Source organism: Aythya marila (assembly GCF_965140915.1).
Source record: "Aythya marila genome assembly, chromosome: 5".
NCBI lineage: Eukaryota > Metazoa > Chordata > Aves > Anseriformes > Anatidae > Aythya > Aythya marila.
Window position 1 is genome coordinate 54,254,804 of NC_139046.1, and position 21,551 is coordinate 54,276,354.

The 21,551-nt window shown below is 37.3% G+C and overlaps 1 protein-coding gene across 1 annotated transcript in view; it reads left to right on the forward strand.

The window, feature by feature from the left end:
- Nucleotides 1-21,551, forward strand: part of PRMT3 (protein arginine methyltransferase 3) — a 52,734-nt gene that overhangs the window by 19,783 nt on the left and 11,400 nt on the right. The window contains exons 7-9 of the mRNA XM_082761153.1: nt 3,463-3,541; nt 8,634-8,821; nt 11,510-11,596. Coding sequence (XP_082617279.1) covers nt 3,463-3,541; nt 8,634-8,821; nt 11,510-11,596 — 354 coding nt within the window. The remainder of the gene's footprint in view (nt 1-3,462; nt 3,542-8,633; nt 8,822-11,509; nt 11,597-21,551) is intronic.

Here is a 21,551-nt window from a genome sequence, read left to right on the forward strand (position 1 = left end):
GCCCCCTTAATAATGGGTGTCATTTGTCCACTCTTGACATCTCCCCTTATGGTGTTCTCGCTCATCTTGCTTTTGGTTAAGGGCAAAATGGGGTGTACAGAATCAGAGTCGAGCTGTGGTTTTGCAATGTGTGGGCTTGCTCTGACAGCAGTGTGTTTTTATTTGATGTTGTTTTTATGTTTTGAGTTAAAGCATACATTAGAGATCAGCGTGAAGGCTCACTTAATGTGAGGGAAATGGTGCTGCAGCAGACCATGTAGAAGAGTTCACATGTAGCTGCTGCTTCTCATTTAAACATGCCATGTTTTGTTTTTTTTTTTTTTTATTTTGTGAGATTGTGTTGAGTAAAAAGTGATTTTTCACAAAATCAAGCAGGCCCCATTGGTTTTGTTTATCTATTAATGTGAGACAGCACTTTCTAACATAAAGTTGAGTCTGTTGACTACTGTTTTAGGTATTCTGTAACTTGTTTCACCTTGCAGTCCAATGGAAACCTTGTAGGTAAAAAGTTGATCTCAGGAAATAATGCACGTTTTATACTGACAGGGTTTAAAAAAAACAATCCACTTGATGAAGCAGTAGTTTGATAGCTGCCTTTTATCTCATTAAATGTTGAGTTTTGGTAGTCAATGAATTTGATTACTAGGCCAGATTCAGTTGTTACAAAAAATAATGAAATCCTCTTTGATAAGAGGAGAAAAAGCACCACTTCTTCAAGTAGGTAAACATTGCTTCTCAGTTTTTTCATTGCTTGTTTTTTTCTGCTGTACTAAAAATGGTAACGATTTTTGCAATTGTAAGGATGCTAATGCCACTTCTTGAAAACAATCCTTCATTTATATCGATTTCACCAACAAGCAGAAAATACGAACAGCAAAAACGATTTGGAATAATGCATTTGATAGGAATGGATAAGGGAAATGTACAGGAGATGGTCCTAAACTGAAGTATTTTTTTTAAGCGTAGTATTTTTCTTTGGCACTTTCCACACAGTCAGGTATACTTGAAATTAAATATTGTTCTTGTGTCTTAATGCTTTTAAGTAGTTTAATCTCATTTTTCACCGTGAAGATTATAATGAATACTGAAGCAGTCTTGTTAAAAACAAAACAAAACAAAAACAAAACAAACAAACAAAAAAACTTCCCCTACCTATATTTTGATCTATTTGCAAAATATTTTACCTAGTTTTGAAATAAAATGAAAAAGAACTTCAGAGCAGTGTAGTCTGTTAGAATAATTAAGAAAATTTAACAGTGCAGGGCATTAAACTGTCCAAGTTGCGTGAGCGTTTTATAATCCTGTTGCAAAACACAAAATATGGGTAAAAGGGACATGAGACATTTTAGGTGTGTTAGCTACTAGCAAGATGAAATTATTAATATTCTGCTCACAGATTTGTATTCTAGAGATCTCTTTGCAGTCATTAATTTTGAGGATGCTAATACGCATTGAAGAAGGAAACAAAACCCCTGAATGCTTCTTGGGGTGGAAGCAAGAGTGCTGCCCCACAGCATCACGGGGACAAAACGTCAGGTATAATTCTCTTTCCAGATGGCACCCCTACAGGTGAGGCAGCAGCCTGTGAAATTGCATTCTAAATTACACTGCAGATGAGCACGGCACACAGAGCAAGACGCTTTGGTAGAAGTAATAAATGACTTCAGTACCAGTGATGGTTTACGTAACTTGCAGGAATGCGAAGTTGAATTGGGGATGGGGGGGCAACAGCAATGGCAGAACGCAAGGGTCAGGGAAAGGACGGTGAGAATTTCACTGGATTTCTCGTTAAAATGTGTGTCTTCCAACTGCACCCCTTAGGCTTGGTTGGCAGGCATTTTAGATAACGGTAATTTTAGTCAGGAAGAAATAAGTGAGGAATTGATCCGTAGAGATGTTGCTTTCTAACTCACTGACTGTTGCTGTTAACTAATCTTACGCTGTGTCCTGGAGGTCATGTTTTCAGTTAAAAGCATCTGAAAAGAATTTGTATGAATCAAACATATCCAATCGTAAAATCGCAAGAATAAGAACTAAAAAAGAAAACTGTTTCCAGCCTGTGCTTTTGGCTTGCTGGAGGCTTAAAATACTGTCTGTCTGATGCCATAGGAGCTCCTGGCCTTTTCAACCATTTTGCTAGGCTTACGAAAATGGTATTGCTCACAAAGCAGCGGTGTTCATTTTGGGACTTAGTGTAAGAATTTTATAAAGGTTAAGCAGGGAAGTGACAGAATAGACAGTATTTGGAAGAAAAGTATGCAGTAGAGCACTGTCCTCTTACCAGAAGAAATAGGATAAGAAGAGGGAGTTTGTGTCATCGTTCCCAACACGGATGCATCCTGCTTCAGGTTTCTCGTTTTCTGGTTTTGTTTGTTTTTTAGTTCTGAAGGCTGCAATGTGGATGGGGACGTTTATGAGAACAATTATGAACTTGCTGCATTTTTTAAATTTAGGAACCTTGGATAACTAAGAAGATGAAATAAACTTGAAGCCAACTTGATATCTTAACAATACAGTTCACATGCAGTGCTGTCTTCAGTAGGGTGGCTTGATGAAATGAAGAACAGCAGCAACTAAACAAATCACAATTCCAAATACGGAATTGTAGGAAAGATGACGAAAGAAGTCTTTGCAGCTTTGCTTTGTTTGATTACAGCTACCCAGGCTTGTAGGGCTACAAGTCCAGAGTCTGGACTTGCCGTTATCTTTTTTGTTCTTTCCTACTGGCTGTCGGTGCATAAATCAAACCCCATGGTGAAGTAGTGTTTCAAGCCAAATGAGAATTTGGACATGAAGTGAAAAAATGAAGTGTGTGCTGGTATGATTTGTCATTAAGTAATTTGATGTCCAAAGAAAGTGGATGAAGCATGTTGAGAGTATTCAGCAGGAGTAATGATCATATTCAAACTTGAAAGATAGAAAAAGTGTAAAATAGTAAATACATTGATAAACAAATGGCCATATATCTCTTGGAAATTTGGACTTCACTTTTAAGAGTCGAAACTGAAGGTTTAATTTAAAAGGTTAATTGTATGTAATGCTATTGTAGGTAATGCCAAGGACAAAGGGATTTTATTTTTTAATTTTTTCATATGGCACCTCGGAGTTGTGACTACAAAATCGATCCATAGAGCTTTTCTCTTGGGGTTTAAAGTAAATTTCATTTCTTTGTATGTTATGGGAGTCAGGTAATTGTTGGTGTAGATGGATATTTGTTGCCTACAGTTTATGAATTTAGTAAATGTTAATATTTTTGTAGTGTGGGAATTAAAGATGATACGTAATTAAAGTGCTGAAGTGACCATGCTAGTGTTGAGAAACTCACCAGGTGCTGGCTTTTACTAAGGTGTATGGGTATATAAAGTTCTTAAACTGTATTGATGAAGTCAATCTGTATGTTGATTAAATATGCTGCGTAAAAGTGTAATGACTTATAAGTTCTTTTCCTCTTTTTGTGAACAGGGTTACTTCCTTCTCTTTGAGTCTATGCTGGATTCTGTCATCTATGCAAAGGACAAGTACCTGGCAGAGGGAGGCTCAGGTTGGTGCGCGTAATTCTTCTAATAAATTTAGCTCTGGGGGAAAGCTAAATGAACTCAGAGACTTGGAATAAGCTATGCATGGATGAGAAAGTTGCCAGTCTAAATGAATAATGTTACCATTAGTAGGAGCTTCGAGGCATTAATTTACTGTATGGGTAGTAGAAGGATATTAGCTGGGGTATCAAGGTGTCAAGTTAATGGTGCTTTTAAGAATAGAAGGGGGTTATTTATTCTTAAGCATAGTCTAAATTTTTCCTCCCTATTTCTTCCCACATGGCTACACAGGAGGGAGGGAGATGGGGGACAGTAGCAATTTAATAAACTTAATTTCAAGAGTTAACTTCTGTGTTCCGGAATATTATTTTGTTATTCACAGCAGTTGGATGGTAACCTCAGGCTGTAATAGTTAAAGTTAAGACTGGAATGCTGTCTGTATTTTTCCCAGATCCTTTGAGTTGAAAAATGATCAATGCAGCCAATCTGGACAAATAAAAATCTAGAAATGCCTTAATGGAATTATAGTGTTGGACTTAAAACCTTTCAAAATACATGAGGCTAATTAGCAGCCATCAGAAAACCTTGTGTTCATTTTCTCCTCCATAAATACCAGTTTCTGCAAAACTAGAAATGGAAGAATACAGTTTTTATTGGGTAAGATATATTACTGTTTGAGAAAGCTACAACTTTCTTGTAAGAAGAAAAGTTCAAAATTATCTGTTCTCAGATGAATTAGAGGGAAAGGGAATAGGGTGCGTTCCAAGTTGGCAGATGATGTGTGAGGAGGACATACAGTTTCGAACATACGAAGCCAGGTGAAATAACTAATGGAATTGCTTTGTTTCAGTTTAGGATATTCATTTCCATTAAGAATATATTCTTTTTCTTTGTTGTTGGAGGGTGGGGAAGTGACAGAAGAAAAAAAATACTTTGAAGTAGAGTTCTTTCATCCTTTTTAAGTAGATTAGATAGAATCATCTTAAGCAGTGTTTAAATGCCTGCGAGTATTTATTACTAATGTGATGCAGTTTTCTGCACAAGCTCTGCATATGCTTTATTCCTTTCAGTTAATTCCTTTGTCAGTATTGTATTTCATATTGACCTTTTCAATCGTAGTCATCGGTCTGTTTTTTTCCCCCCTTTTGTGCTAACCATGCACATAGTTAGTTTCACTACACTGACTTAATGATTGGATTAATGACTATGTAACAGTGCTCGCTGCAGTGCTTTGCTGTGATTGCACTGAGCTTTTGTATGCTAGAGTGCAGCAGAAAAAAGGCTTTTTTATGCAATTGTTTAACGTCTGATCGCAAACCTGAATATGTAAGGAAGAGATGACTGTTTATGTATTAAAATATTTAGAAGCCTCTTGAATAGCGTAGCAGAAGAGGAGTGCTTTTTTGTGTATTGTAGAGCACTGCAGCCGTATCTGGAATGCAGTTGGGTGAGCTCTGTATAAATATATGCTAGTCATTTTACGTAACAATGTAGTTACTAAATTTGAAGACATCCTCTGAAACTGTAAGGAATGATTTCCTGTTCAGCTAGTGCTTCCAAAGCTTTCTGAAAAGGGCCAGGCATTTCTGACCTCTGCAGAAACTGTGACAGCATCTTGTTCGCCAGCATCTTTCTGTATTGGTGGTGTGTTTTTTAGCAGCTCGAGCTTCCCCATGTTTTCTTTGAGAGAGAAGGTGTGCTGGCTCTGCAGTGCACTTAACCTTTGTGGTCTGAGAAGGATCTCAGGTTCTTAGTTGACTCTTCCCAAGGCATACTGTGTTACAGAGTCACTGATAGGTGTAGCCAGATTTTAAGTGGGACGCTTTTTCCTTCAGATGCTTCCCATTACTCTCCTCTGCCAGTTTGCATAGCAGGGAAATGGCTGTGCTTGAGCTTTGTGCCAAAATTGCTCAGCAATCAGCAAGACTGACACTATGCAGTGTGGATGAATAGCAGAACTGTGGGCACATCCAAATGGGGATGAGCTGAAATGAAGAGCTCATTCTGAGGTGAAGTCTTAAGAGAGAAACTCCTGAATCTACTGTAAAGCTTAATTCTGTCTCAAGTCATGAAATACCATTGAGCCCAAGATCGTTATTTATTGGGGCTGTTTGAAAGCTGAGAACGGGGATAGGAGCAGCTGTGATTTGGCCAGATCTTCCAGTGACTGAGGCAGGAATAGAATCCAAATTTCCAGATTTGTGTGCAGTCGGTCATATCGTGGTTACTTCAGTTCCTATTGGCATACTGAAGTGGATTATGTCAAACCGTTTAGGGTAATGTGTACAGTATATAATAGCATTGTTTGGGAGCACAAAATTCTTGCTGCCCAGGACCCATCTGCTTGTTCTGTAGAGCTGGTACTTGCTTGGGTGTATTTTTTTCCATATACTTGAGCGCAGCACACATGGGTGAGGGGGTGACATACGTAAGGAAGTCGTCATTCAAAATGAAATACTATTTTCTTGTTCAAGTCAAAAAGATGCTGGTATTCACTTGGAATTCCTTCTGCATATCCAGAGGATTACTGCCTTACCCTTCAGTGTCCTGAAGTTTGTGAAGCATTGCTAAGGGCTAAAGGATTTCCCCTCATATTCTGTCTACCACGTGAGCTGTTACTAGTGACAGATGACTTGAGAGCACTCAGTCGAGAAGGACACAGATGTCAAAACGATGAATCTGAGAGCGCATTGTGGAGCATGTGCTTTTGTCCAGTCAGCATTTTGGTTGTTTCACCTGTGAGAAAGAATAATTATTACATTATAACCTTAATCAGAAAAAAAAAGACAAATCTGTCAGGATTGCACAGGCAAATGTTATAAGGTTGCAGGAAAAGCAGAGGGTTTTTGGAGAAACAAGGGTTTTAGTTGAAATGTAAGATGCAGTTTTAAGCGGGTGATTTTAAACATTGACAGAACTCTGCTGCCTTTAGAAGATTTAATCTGATATTTACACAACATGCTTAGATTTCCAGTCAGACTTCAATATAGTGTAAGCTTCTAAACAATGGTTGGGTTTGTAAATTTAGAAATTGGATACATGACTGTAATCTCATGCTTGTGCCTTGTTTGTGGAACTCAGATTTATTTTTCTGAAAAAATAGTTTTCAAATATTTTTTTGCTGTTGTTTTTGTTGGCAGTTTTGCTACCTCTAGCTTGCTATCTCATTTCTCAAAGTATGACCTGTAACTAGAGACATCAGGTCTTTTTTTACCCCTTTTGTATCCTCTTGCTACATCCCTTGCATCCTGTAGTCACTTGCTGTTGTTGTCTGTCCCATGCCGTCTTTGGGACGATGTTAGTGGTGACTCTTGGAGGTTTGCAACGCTGTGAGGTAAAGCCTACCATAACACAGTTCTCACATCAGTAAACAGTAAATGAGGGCTTTAAGAAATGAAAAACCTTTATAGCTTGCTCCAGAAAGTACTTGCAAATACTCCTACTGCCAGATCTCTGTGCATGTGAGAGCTGTCAGGTATGCTGGAATCAACTCATTTGTTTCAAACAAGATTGATGGGAATCAAAACAGGGAGGCATTCAACTAATTACGTTTTCGCTGCTGAGTTAATTGTAGGCTGCTCCTGGAAAAACCTTCTGCTTTCAATTCTCATCTGCAAAGTGGAGGTGGTACTTCACCAATGGGATTCCAATTTAAGCTAGCTGATATTCATTTAGTATTCTGGCTTAAGCAGTCAGAATGTGAGAAAAATGGCAGTGTGCACTCATATTTTGCATTATCTAGTCATTCCGGCTGTAGAGGTGGTTGCTTGCTTGAACCTCTTCACATGGGAAAAAAAAAGCTTCTTTAGAGAAGAGTTGCTTTTATAATGTGTATAAGATAATTTCCTTTAGGATAAACATACTCTCGCTGTATTACAGGTCTAATATCAGTTTTCTATTTCTGTCTTTGCTATTTTACAAGGCAAAAAATAGCACCTTTCTGACTAGTGCTTTTTCCATATTAATTTTGATAAGCTACAATTTCAAGCAGAGCTGAAGACAAAATTTATTTTACACTTCACCAGATTTTTTGGAAGAAAAAAGAAACTTAGTTTCAGTCTCGCTAACGTTGCCACATTGATGTAAGAAAATAAAGTAAAGGTGCTTAATAGTAAGCATTCTGCTCTGAAGCCAGATCAAGAATTCAACTTGTGTGACTTGGAAGGCTTTAAAGCTCTAACAGAAAGGGGAAATGTCTTTTTGGAAAGAAGCCTAGTTAAATATAAGCTTTACATTGAGCTTCTCTTACTCTTTGATAGTGCTGTAGAGAGCCATATTCACAGCAGCTGTTCGGTGTGTCTTCTCCAATCAGTAGTGGAAAGAGATGGACTAGCTTTCCTCTAGGAAGATGTTGAGAAGGAAAATGTTAGTCACGTTCTACTATATTGAATACGTGTCCTGAAAATATTCTTGTAAGGACAGAGTACAAATGTGAAGACAATGTAAGAAAGAGCTGTCATCCTAAAACTGTGGGGAAAAATTGAAGAGGAAGTTGTCTTCTGTCTGTTAGGTTGCTTCCATGTTGTTCAGGTGCAAGTAGAAGAAGAGTGTTTATTCTTTCTCAGTACCCAAAAGTCATGGTTAGGTTCGAAGGCATGTATCAGCCAACTAATGACAGGAAACAGGATTAAAATACCCGAGTGATAATATTTGCGCTGTTTTGGAAATAAGGTCTTCTGGCAGAGATTATTTGTTCCTTCAGTGGCCTGACCTGAATTTTCCTCTGGGTATCTATCCATCTAGTAGTTATTAAATATGTTTCAGGGCAGTCTGTGTATAGAAGCAGAATAAGATGTTCCAAAAAATTTTCATCAAACGTGAAATTTCCAGTTATGCCCTGGCAGTGGGATTCAACTGAAAGGAAATATTCTCATGAATGGTTAATACTGTTAGCAGAGTAACATGGCAAAATTGAGTTGTAACGTCTAGTCTCTTCTGTGGAAAATGTGATGCCAGAGAAGAAAGCAGCAGGAAAAGTGTCTTATCTAAGAATGGAAGAAAAATCTCTTATGTGTTTTTAAGATGTTAATCATTTAAAAAGAAAAAATGTAAATTTTTTTGCATGTCTAAAAATCAATCTGTGTTTTGTTGTTACAGTTTATCCCGACATCTGCACCATTAGTCTAGTAGCTGTGGGGGATATGAATAAACATGCAGACAAGCTGCTCTTCTGGGAAGATGTATATGGCTTTGACATGTCTTGCATGAAGAAGGCTGTAATTCCAGAAGCGGTTGTGGAGGTGCTGGATCCAAATACACTTATATCTACAGCCACTGTTATTAAGGTACCATACCAGATCCTTCTTAATAGTTCAGTAATCAGGTCAGAAGTTTCCTTCTATTATTTCTTCTTGTGTGCATTTTTTTTTCCTCTAAGTATTTCTTCTTCACAGATGATAGTCGTCATGGATGCCTTATGTTTTACTGTCTTAGCTTGTTCACTAGACTCCCTCTTTAGTCCATGTAATAAAATCCACGTTAAGGGGCTTGACACATGTCTGTCTTGACATCTATAACAATTTGTGTGACTTCAGGTTTACACGTATCTGCTCTCCTTGTATGTAAGGAGAGGATAGAATGATCAATGCAACTGGTGAAATACAGTTTGTAGATCTGTAATTTTAGGGAAGATAAATTCTAATGTTAGTGGCTTTAAGCACACGAAACAGTAGTGTTGAGATCAAGAAAGTGAAGCTGTAGTTAGCCGAGAGGTTTGTTTGTGCTGTAAGTGAGACAGAGGTACTTTTCACCTGTATGCACCTGTATTTATAGCACTTTGTTCTAACTCAAGTGGAAATGAAGTTCAAAAACCTCTAGCAAATGGGTCAAGCTTGGTATACTAAACGAAGAACATGCAATGTGCTCTAAATGGACAACTGGGTGGAAAAGTTAAGTTACATCGGTTTATTAGACAAGAAAACAAACAACACATCCTAACCCAGAAAGTTGATAATAACTATAGTTAAATTTGCCCAGTGCAGCCTACAAGCTGCTGTCATTTTAAAAATGTCCCTTTTTAAGTCTGTAATTATAAGCAGTCACTGACCAGCACAGTATGGGCTCAGTGAAATTTGTCATTGTGTAGCATTTCTAATAACTTCTGTACCTAATGGTTTTATATTCATTTTTTCTCAGTAACAATCATGGTTTTTAAAATACACTCAAGGCTATGTATGAGCTCATTGGCTGGAATTACAGTAGAAAGTAGTAAAATTAATGAGTTGAGCAACAGCAGCATTACAGGTAAATTGTTTTAATCAATAGCCATTCCACATAACAAATAGATTGTATTTTTGAGAGAAAGTTTAAAAATGTTCCAATTTATCATATGAAGATTACTGACGATATTTTAGTCTACTTGTTCATACTAGCTGCTGCTTGTTTTGAATAGTTAATAATGTAAGTTTTCAGGAAGAAAGAAAGTCCCTGAAGAAACCTGAGGCAGCATCAAGTAATACTGACTAATACTGTATGTAGGATTTAATGTCAACACAATAAGACATGCTTGGATAAAGCATTTCAGGTGAATAGGCAAACTAAAGTACTTCATACAGGGCCAGCGTGATAGAATTTTCATGAACTGAAGACTGAGGATTTTAACTTTCAAAAATTGGTACATCTGTCTTAAAAAAAAAAAAAAAAAAAAAGTGGAAATGTAGGTTGCAGTGTCATCTGTCGGTATTGATACATACTGGATGCCATTGTTTTGTGAGAGTGTGAAAGCAGAGAAGCAGTTCTCTTCCCACTGTGGCTGGAGAAATGGGTCAAGAGTCCTCTGCAGTCCATTCAAGGGCTGTGCAAACTGCACACGTGGGGAGGAATAACCCCCCATACAGGCTGGGGGCCTTACTGGCTGGAAAGCAGCTTTGCAGAAAGGCAGCTGGGGACCTTTGTTAAGACCAAGTTGACTGTGAGCCAGCAACGAGCCCTCGCAGTGAAGGCAGCCAGGCAGCCCCGTGGGCTGCGCTAGGAGGATTGATGCCAGCAGTTCAAGGGGGGGGAGCTTTGTCTGCTCACGAGTCCCAGGGAGCTCACTGGTGGATGGCTGTGCCTGGTGTTGGCCTTCCCAGTGCATGAGCTAGCTGGATGTACTGGAGGGAGTCTGCTGAAGGACCACAAAGCTCATGAAGCATCTGAAGCTATGTCTGTCATGCAGGGATGCGGTTCCACTTAAGGAAACATAAGGAAACTTATTTTACTGTGAGGGCAATAGAACAATGGCACAGGTTGCCCAGATTGGTTTTGGATATCCATCCTTGGAGATATTCAGAAGCCATCTGAACGTGAGCTGGAGCAACCTGGTGTAGTAGATGTGGCTTTGGTTAAGTGCTTGGACGAACAGATTTCCAGAGATGGTTTTTGACCTCAGTTATTTTGTGAACAATACAAAACTAATCTGGCAAATAATAATAAAAAAAAAAAAGTTGTCTTCTAACCCAGATCAGTTGAATACTATAGTCTACCATGTGGCTACAGGAACAAGAAGTAAAACAGGTCAAAGTTTAAAGAAAAAAAAATGTGGAAAGAGGTCTCAACGAACGCTAAGAATGCTTCCTCAACAGAAGTGACTTGACAAATTGTGGCCATATAAACTAATTGCTGCTGAGGATATGTGTATGTGTGCTTGTGAATGCTCGTGAATGTCAACTACTGGGAGCTGTCATGAAGAAAGTTACCTAAGAGCAACTTGCTTGAACAGAGTGAGCTACCATGCCTAGTTCAAAACAGCTACTAGTCAGTATTTTTTTGTGTTGACACTGAGGAAGAGGGATTTTGTGTATTTGGGCAGTGTACGTATATGATTAGGCTGTTTTTAAGTCTCCTCTTGGCATTTCAAAGAGCTGTGTTAGTATTGGTCTATAAAAGTTATCTTTTTATGGAGCAACCGAAAAGCACGTAAAGGTCATCCAAAGAGACATCTTAATTTCTTATAAGCACTGTTACTGACGGTATTGTTTTTTTCCTTTCAACAGCGTATCGACTGTAATACTGCATCCACTTCAGATTTAGAATTCTCTTCGGAATTCACCCTAACAATTACAACAAGTACAAAGTGCACGGTAAGACATTTTATTTCTTTATGTATGGTCAGTATCACGTTGAACTAACAGACAGTGTATTTATCATCAATCCTTGGTTTGAAACTTTCACTTCAACTTTACAGAGGTGTGAAATGAGCCCTCTCTCTAATGAGAGGTGAATATTAAACTCCTATAGTAGTATTATGATATACAGGTACAGGTAAGATGAAGAAAGGAAGCACAATGCATCTTAGCATTGTTTTTTTTATTGTTGTTGTTCTCTAGCCCATTTTTGGAAACACAACATTTCTGTTCAGACAGGTTGTTACCATTGTGCTGCAGAATATTATAGTCAGAGTTCTCTGAAGAGCTTTTCTGAGTTGAATAAGATAGTGAAAAAAATAGAGAATCTGGGAGACAGATAAATTATAGCTCTTGCAGTAAATTTGTAGCAGCTCGTATGACAAACACAGTTTGTCACACAGGGAAGTTCCTAATCTTCACATGCAAAGACTGAAGGGGAACAGACATTTGGGTGATAAAGTTTTTATTGCGTCTGTCATTATGTTTTGTATTTAAGTTAATATACTGTATTAATTTACTGTACGTAAATTAATGAGTTATATTCAAAAGACCACTAGTTCTAGAAAGGCTGTGGAATTTCATCGATGGGGTTATTGTAGTAACAGCAAACATAAGCTTATTTATCTTGATATTATAGGGTATGCTGCATTAAATTGAATGAAGACTCCCCAACAAATGGGTGACTGATCTTACTAAATTAAATATTATTTGTCTATGAAACACTAGTCAATATGAAAAGAAAGGGGGAAAAAATGTTTTCAGTCCGACCTTCAGAATTAAGTAAGATCTCAGTGCCAGGGCATGTTTGAAATACTCTGAAGTTGCACCTACATTGTTCAGTATGAATTTACACTAACATGTGTTCATTTTGCTGCTTTTTTTCTTGGTCGTTGATTATCAGTTCGTAATGAGAGAACAGAGAAATACTCATTTTTGGATTGAAAGTTGAGTTGAAAGTGTTCCGTCTTCATTTCTGCAAGTGCCCGCGTAATTTTTATTGTGTATATTGTTCGGGTTTTGAAATCGAGGAAGATATTCAAATGCAAAGTTAGTAAAATAAATATATTTGAGTGTGAGTGACTTCTGAAGTAAAGATAGTCTGAACACGTTTACATATTCCAACAATAATAATTATAGTTAAAATAGTTAGAAATGTGTAGATTGGTACCTATGTGGGGATACCCTAGGAATTTTACTTAGTTTTGATGCACAGGTTGCTTTGTTTACTGGAGTTGTGAAGGAAAGAATCACACAGAAGGATTTGTGTGTTTTTTGTTCTGTTTTCCTCTAAAGAAATTTTAATAGAAAGAATATGAGCATAGAAAAGGGTGAACATTGCAGTGAATTCTCTAGACATGAAGCCCGCGAGACTTGGGAAATACCTGCTTTCCCAATTGCTGGACTATTAGAGGAAGAACTGTTCTGAACTAATTTACAGAACCAAACATTGCGGTGTCATAAAGACAACAACTTCTATGAACAAGACAAAAGATGAGAATTGGAATTTTTCCATCACATTTTGAAAGATTGGTTACATGCCTAAATTCAAATAAATATTGCAGCAGGAACTGTCATGTTTCTCAGTCCAGCCTATGAAAGCCTCCAACTTCTTATATATGTACATTATATCTATACTGCTTTTTGTTTCTGTGATCCAAGGAAACAGCTTCACTTAGGACAAACAATTTCAATTCATTGGTTACTTGAGAAAACAGACGAATAGGGTCAGAACATGTTTCTTAATGTGAAGTGCAAAGAAACATTGGAGAATCCACGTGCCGCAGTGCAAAGAAAATTTTGCAGTTCAAAGACAGTCAAGCTCATCTCCCACTTGATACCTACAACTTTGGTAAATAAATGATTTATCCCAAAAAATTGAGTTCTGTTTTTATTGATAGCTTTCAAATTCAAGTGATTTTTAAGCAGCTTGCATCTATGTTCTGTGATGTCAGAGGGGTTGAGAATGAAGATAAGGTTTGAAAGAGGTACAAAAAATTGATTAAAGAGGAGAGAAAAAAGCCATTACTTGAGGTTAACAAAGGTATAATCTAATGTGTCTGGAAACTCAGTTTATACCAATTAACTTGTTCTGTTACCTAGGAGATTTAATTCTAACAGCTTTCATGAAAGAGGAGTTGGAGTCTCAGGTATAGTGGAGGATTGGCAATTATTTTGTATGCGTCCTTCAGCTCTAAAATATTGAGAGAAACCCCTCTTGCTAAATCCATTCAAGTCTTGGTCAATTAAGAAGCAAGATAGACTTGATAGATCTTATAAATGTATATATATCTGTATACAAACATACAGACTTGTTACTTTTAGTACAAACCATGTGGTTGAATTGACAAGACATACAAATAGGGTAGTGGAGGGCAGACAGATAAAAAAAATAGCTCCTGGAAACATCTTGGAGCTTCATCATCAATTATGTATGTATAATATGTTTCCCTTTTCGAATTATGGGGAAAGATTTAGAGGATTACAGTGTTTTAGTTAATCATAGATTTACAAAACAAGTCTAGTTGCCTCGACATGGTCAGCTTTGATATCAGACCAAGCTCTACTGGAGCCCTGGACTAGTTATCTTAATTTGGCCACTTTTGAGTAAGTGATTAGTAAATGGAAATCATTACAAAATCTTGGTGATATTTGATGTTTGCATAGAGCAAAATAGCTTAGTTAGTAAAAATCATTTTCCTTAGCACTAGACCTTTACAAAAATATAATTTCAATTCTATGCTCCTGATTGTGGTAATAATCAGGTGACTGACAAAAATAAAAATGTACACCTGCGTTTTACAGCTTGAAGGGTGAAGGTATGGGGAGCAGGGAGAACAATGTTTCTGAATTTTTGCAGTGAATGCAGGTTCTAAAAAATGATCAGAACTCTGTAAAGTATTTTGCACTTCATCATTTAGGTTTATTGACACTTTGAGTGAAATTTCTACTCTTTCTATGATGGATTGTACAAGTTTAGTTGTGAGTTGACAGTTCATCCATCATATCAGGCTGCCTAACCTTGCAGCAAATGAACAATGAAAGTCCATTATTTATGTTGAGAATTTTTGAGGAGATGTTTTAGGATTGCAATTTGTCCTTTGAAAATAACATTTGATGCTTCTCTTGTTTGCATCTGTTTTTTGTTCTACTGGCTTTTTGTTTTGTTTCAGTTTCGTTTGTTTTCTACACAAGGAAACAAACATTTCCCACAGTTCTAGCTTAATGTACTTGGCTGCTCTGTTTTGTGATTTTTTTTTTTTATTTTTTTTTTTGCATGTTTGGGTATTAACGTTTGAAAATGTTAGTTTTAGTTACAAAGAAAATATTCCACCCAAAATAGCAGTTGGAAAAGAAATCCTTGTATGCTTGTGTGTGTTTTTGTTTTATTTCAGTTGACAACCTAAAATTGATTTCTAAGGAGTTTTTTCTTGGCCCTTTTTCTGTCATGTAGGTGTGAAAACAGATTTATTTGTCCTTTTCCAAGTGCTGCAATCAACAGCAAAGCTAAATTCATACCACTGTTATTGTCAGAACTTGACTACTCTTAAACTCATCTGTTTAAGAAACAACAAAACAAACGAAAATCAACTGAAAGACTTGAGATATATTAGCAATTCGGTGGATCCAGTTGCAGAGCGGCTACTAGTTCATGCAGTTATTTGAGTTTTGGGGAGTGTGGCTTGTGTGCTGCTTCCTTCCAAGGTACTACATGAGTGCAGAGGACTATACAATAGGTGTTCTTCCATGGAGATGTATTGACAGCTTGGAAGGCATTGCTGCTACTGTTGAACTTGTTTTAGCAGAAGCATAGCACTGATGAGAAGTAATTTAGCAAGGAATTGTGGCCTTAACCAGTTGTAGTATGTAACATAAAATTAATCATTGAAAAGCTGAACTTTTAGCTGGCGATCTGTTGTTTCTTCCCATCAATGTGTTTTCTTTATGTGGTAACAGGACAGTAAGTAGTAAAAGCTGACAGGAATCAAAGCAACAAGGCGGTCTTTTTAGCAACTAATTAGCACTTTAGCTTTGATTGTATTGGAACAACAGCAGGACTCCTCAAGGAGGAGAGGCTGCCCTTCTAATTTCAGTGGTAAGATGTTCAATACCTCCAAAGTCTGACCTTAGTTTCTCTTTGGTCTTTTTTTTAATCCCCTGTAGTATATACTATTTGAAATTGTGCTTGTTTGTTTTCAGTCTTGACAGAGAAATTGACCTCTTCATTTCTTCCATACTTAATTTCTGTTGTTGTGAACTGTTCAAGTAATCACATCTGGATGTGTTTTGTAAAGGCTGTAGGAAATCTGTTCCATGTTGCTTTGGGGATACTTAGGAACAGCATTTTTTTTTTTTTTCCTGTTCTTTGGCTGGAAGGACCACAGTAAAGGTTCTTTTCAGAGAGGAAAAAATCTGTTAATTTTTCCTTTTCTTCCCGTGGTTTACAGCTTAGTATTACTTACTAATAGAAACGTATCTGAGTTGTCTCTCCTTCCATCTGTAAATGATTACAAATTACTGTCATTGTTGGTATACATATGAGAGAACGTAAATATTTATCTAGTAGAGCATAAAATCACATTTAAACAGATCAGCCTAACATCTCTGTATGTGCATCCTAACGGTATCACAAGTGATCCTGAGATGTACTTGTTCAAACCATACTCTCTAAAAATGCTTCATGCTCTAAATAGGTTCTCTTCCAGGTCTTGAGGCAATTAGATGGGTCTTCAAGAAAATCATTATTATCCTGAGAAATATGGAAAGATCAAGTGAAAACAATTATTTAAATCTGACAGCGACTTTGTGTGTGGTCTTCAGGATTTCAGAAGTTATTTTGGAGTGGGGAGGAGTCAAGGTTTTTCTTAGAGCAAGTATTCTTCCTGTTAATTTTTTCCCCCCTCCTACGGTTTACTACTTAATAGTACCTTGAGTAGTATCTCAGTAGTATCTTAAATGTATTAAACTTCTTTATCATTATTGTAGCTTTCAAAGATGGAAGAGTTTTGAAGCATGAAGCGACTGCTTAGAATCATTATATTAAATTGATTCAAGGCACTTTTAGTGCAGGTTGACTTGATTTCAGTCTTACGAAGATAATGGCCAAAAATAAATTAAATTAGCTAGCAAAAGTGCATTTTCCTGGTAAAGAACTAGGGTTTGTCACTGCTGATTTTAATGAGACATCTGGCTAATATCAGTTAGTAGATGCTGCTAGGAAAATATTCCATTAATTGTATTCTAAGTTGATCGCTGTGTGAGCTTTTGAGATAAAATATAATGGTGATTACCCTCAGTGCAGAAATCAATTGACAAACTTTCTCTTTTGTTTGCAAGTGTTTCCCCTGTGAGTCCATCAAGGTTGATCTTTCCTAGCTGAATAACAATATCCCTCGGGAGGAAAATGGCAGTATCTCTTCATTGCTCCCGGGAGATCTTGTCAAAGAGCAGAGGATGCGTATAAAAAGTGGGAGGGAGGAAGGGGATGAAAGAAGGATAATGAACCAGAGGACGTGACTGATATATTAAAACCTTCAGGAAGAGAAAGGAAATTAAGTTGACTCGGGAGAAAATTATTTTGACTACGGAAAATCTATGCTGAAGTTGGCTTATATTTTAGACAGTTTCATCCTTTCATGTCCAGTCTTGCACTTGGGAGCCAAAAGTAACTATTAGCATATCAGCGTTAGGTGACAAACAAAATTTTTTAGGTAACAGTTGGAAATCTGGCTTAGGGTACTGCTGCAAAACACACCTCTAATGCATGATTTCTCTTTAAAGGAAAGAGTACCATATCATGTTGTGAAGCAGGATTTGGCCTTTGGAGCTGTTCAGTTACCTTGGAGCCTCCTCTACAGTTGTGTCCGGATTCTTAATTCTTTCTAAAACCCTAAAACTGTTATTTTTTTTTAGTAGCAAGGGTTTTTCATTTTTTTCCTCCTGTGATAGAAACGCAGCAACTCTGCCGCATGGGTTACAAACATTCCATCTCCATGCTTGGATAAACTCCATCAAAAGCACATTATCTCCCACTTCTGTGGCCAGCTGTCTAATTGTATTTGTTGTAGCCACTCACTGTTGGAACATGATACTAGTGAAGAGCAAGAATGATAAATTACTCACTGTAGGTGATAGTGATGATGATAATTTTTAATTTCCTTGTTCCTCAGTGAATTGGTAAGGTTGCCTTTACGAGCTCTAATAAGGAGTCGAGCACTGTCATTTGTTTTATCCTGTTAAAAAGCCGTATAGAACAGACAGCCATTTTCTGCACAAAAAGCCTTAGTATTCAGATATATTTGAATTAATTTGATAATTTTAGTCTTTTTCTTCCCGTTCCAGCTAAGGCTATAAGTCGAAGAGTATAAATAAAGAATATGTAGTAATATTCATCTTTTACAGCTGTTAAAGCTTTTTATGATTCAAATATTTTGTACACGTTACATGAATAAATGAAAATAGGTTCAAGATCGCTTTATCTTGAAGGGAAGGAGAATTCGTGGAAAAAATGAGTCATGTCGGGTGGAAGTGCTTCATTTACTGTTTTTTATATGCTTGCATGAACACCTTGGAAAACCTCTCTGGTGGGTGAATACATTAAGGTATTTTATGTGGACTCTGTCAAAACCGGGGTTTGACAAAATTGGGTAGATGTTAGTGGCTGCTGTGATGATTTCAGAAATACTTGATTGTAAGTCGCTGAGCGAACTCTTGCTCACGTTGGTAGGATGCTGCTTGGCAGTCTCAGTAATGCAGATAGATTCTTAATTATTTCTTTAGCTCTTTATTTACTCTTCTTAGTTCCCTGTGAAGTAAGTGTAGGCAGTTAGTTCTGGGGTTAGGGTTTTTGTCGTCACAGCTCTGCTTTCCTCCTGGCAATTGATTTGAGAACAGGAAAAATAACGTTCCTTCAGTCTTAGCCAATAATTAATATCCTTTGAGCCTAGACCGGGGCTAGATGCTAGGCTGGAGTTTCAGGTACTTATTACCAGTTTATAAGTCATTATTTTTGTTTACCTCTTTAATGGTATTCAAGAGACTGGTACTTGAGAGATTCTTCCAGAGAAGGCATAAGTTACTGATGATTGATCATTGGTGAAGTTGTAAATAAGTTATCAAAGGTGGAGCAAAAAGATGAAGAAAATTGTCCGTCTCCCATGTAAGAAATAACTGTTTATTGTTCTGCTTAAAACAAAGGAAACCAAGGCAGTAGTTAGCAAATGTCACCTAGAACTTAGAGATATTAGTAGCTGCTTTGCTTTTCTTTAGGTTGAATATATGTAAAAAACAAACAAACGAAAAAAACCACCAAGGTGACACCTTAAATAAAAATCTGGCCAGCCCTTTATTCAACTGCAACATGCCTGTGTCTGTGAGATGGTTGTGTGTCTGTCACTTGTAAATGACTTTTTTCCCCTTACGTTTTGCTGTGTAGGTACACGTGTTAGATTTTACAACAAAAAGGGAGGACTCATTCTTCCTTCAATCTGTAAGCACTGGCTGGCATTGTCTTAATTTGTAGTACTGCATATTTAATAGAAGCTTGTGATTCACTGTTGCAGCTTCTGCACGCTCGTTTGTTGTGCTCTAAAGTGAAATGAATGGAAAATGCTGGTAACTTCAATTTTACTCAATTATTTCAGTGAAACATACTTAGAAGTGGAATACACGCTGTGCATCTCAGCGTAAGATTTTAATGGAAAAAAAAAAAAAAGTTGAGACCTAAGAGAAGATAACTACTTCTAAAAAGACAGTAATCGACACCCACCTTTGCATCATCAGTTATTTCAACTTGTTCATTTGTGGAGGTTTTTAAGTTTTTGACAGAGATTCTGTTTTCAAATGTACAGGATTAGTGATTGTAGACCAAATCGCAGAAAGCATTAGCTACATTTACTTCACTTTTTTACAAGATATTAGTGTGGAATACCAGAACATTGCTGTAGTGGTGCAAAGCTTAAATGTAACTTGAGGATGTGGTAGTGGTGGTTTTGTTTGGATGGTGTTTTTGTTGTGTTTGGGCTTTTTTAAAGCATTTGGGAGTATTAAAATGGGCTTCTGTAATACCGTCAGGGATTTTAGGTTTTCATAGCTCTTCTTAAAGTGCTGTGTTACTGGCAGGGGAATGCATGCAACCTAGCACATAAAATCCTCCATGTGAAATCAAGAGGATTAAAGGAGGAAGGTAGAAAATGTAGACTGGAGTTACTGGGGGGCTTTGGGGTAGACTTAAGGGGTCAACTTGTGTTTTGGTTTATGCTTGTGTTTGGTTTGGTTTGTAGTTAGAAATAACGTGCTACCTAGATCAATGGCTTCGTAGTCCCAAAGAAAATCTTAGTAAAAACTTCAACAATTTCCAGCACTTGTTAGCTAGGTTTTAATATACGACAAATGTACTAAAGCTTTGATTACATAAACTCAAGAAAATCTGTTTAACTTAAGATATTGAGACACTTAAGGTTTGTGTGAACAGCGTTTTGTTTAACTTTCTTAATCTTATCTGCAGTTAGAAACCCCAAGATATGCTTCTTGTTGGCATCCAAAGACTTAGGGAACCAGTTGGAAAAAGAACACCAACAAACTCCTTAGATTTCTAAATTGCAATATCTGGTCTTAAAGTTAGTTGTTAAATACTGTATAGACTCTCTCCTCTATGTGTTTAACTTAAAGCATAGAATTACTATTTAGCTATAAATGACTATGGTCTTAATCTTTGCTGGTTTCCATAGCTCACCAAAAAGGTGGGACTTTGTTTTTTGTTGGCTTGTTTTTGTTTGTTTTCTGTCAGGTTTTAATGTCCTGGAGACAGTGTATTTGGAAAAGGATCCGTGCTTTCAGTCAAGAGATGTCAGATCTTAAAACTGAGGAGTTTTGAGGAATGCCTGAAGCTGTTCGCTAGAATTTATCCTTAGGATCTTGGGGAATTATTTTGTTAGAATATTGTTTTGTGTTTTTTATTTTTGAATTTCTGGCTTAACAATTGCTTCAGTGAAGGGAGTAGATCGATTTTAGACCTTAACAAAAAGAATTGAATGGATCAATGTAGGAAAGACTAATTCCTGGAAGTCTGCATAAGATGGTCTTTGTGATGTGTAATACCGTTACTACTTGATTTAAATGGTCAATGTCAAGGTTTCAGGTTTTTCAGTTGCAATGTTTTCTTTCCATTGGCAGCGTAAGAAATCAAGTAGTTATTTATCCTGGTCATTTACAGAAGGTGTACAAAATCCCGTTTCCCTGAGCACAGGAAAGAAACAGGTAGCAGGGAGATGGTTTCTTTGCTTATAGCTGCAGTCTCCTTTCAGCCTGAACTCAATCTCCCCAAAATATTCATCTGGTGGGGACATTTTCTCCGGGTGCCATGTCGAATGTTTCTGTTAGTTCTTGCTGCCAAGCATATGGCTATTTGTATTCCCTCCCCCCCCCCCCCCCCCCCCCCCCGACTGTGGTATGTCTGCTTGGAGTTTTAGGCGCTGCCTTTGCTTTCTGCTCAGAAGTGTATCTTGATAGTCTCATTTTCTCTGGAAGCCGTTTTTACCCCCCTTTGCAATTCTTAATGTGTTTTTGTTGTCTCAACCTTTATCTTTCCTTTCCAGTAATCTTATCCTAAATTTTATCTGCAAGCATATCAACAGTATTGACCTGATGATTAAGAGGTGTTCTTACGGCTTCGGAGATGTCTGAGTAGCATCCAAAAAGATGGTGCATCAGTAAAAGTAGTCTGATGGGTCAATAAAAAAAACTTTGTCAAAATCTCAATCTTCACTGAAAAAGGCATGTTAGAGACAGGGCTGTAATTCATTTGGGAACGAGTTTCTCAACATTGAGTGATAGGGTCTTACTTACAGGATGGAAGAATCACCATTTCCAACATCTGGTGCTCATTTGTCATGAAGGTCCCTTAGTATCTCTG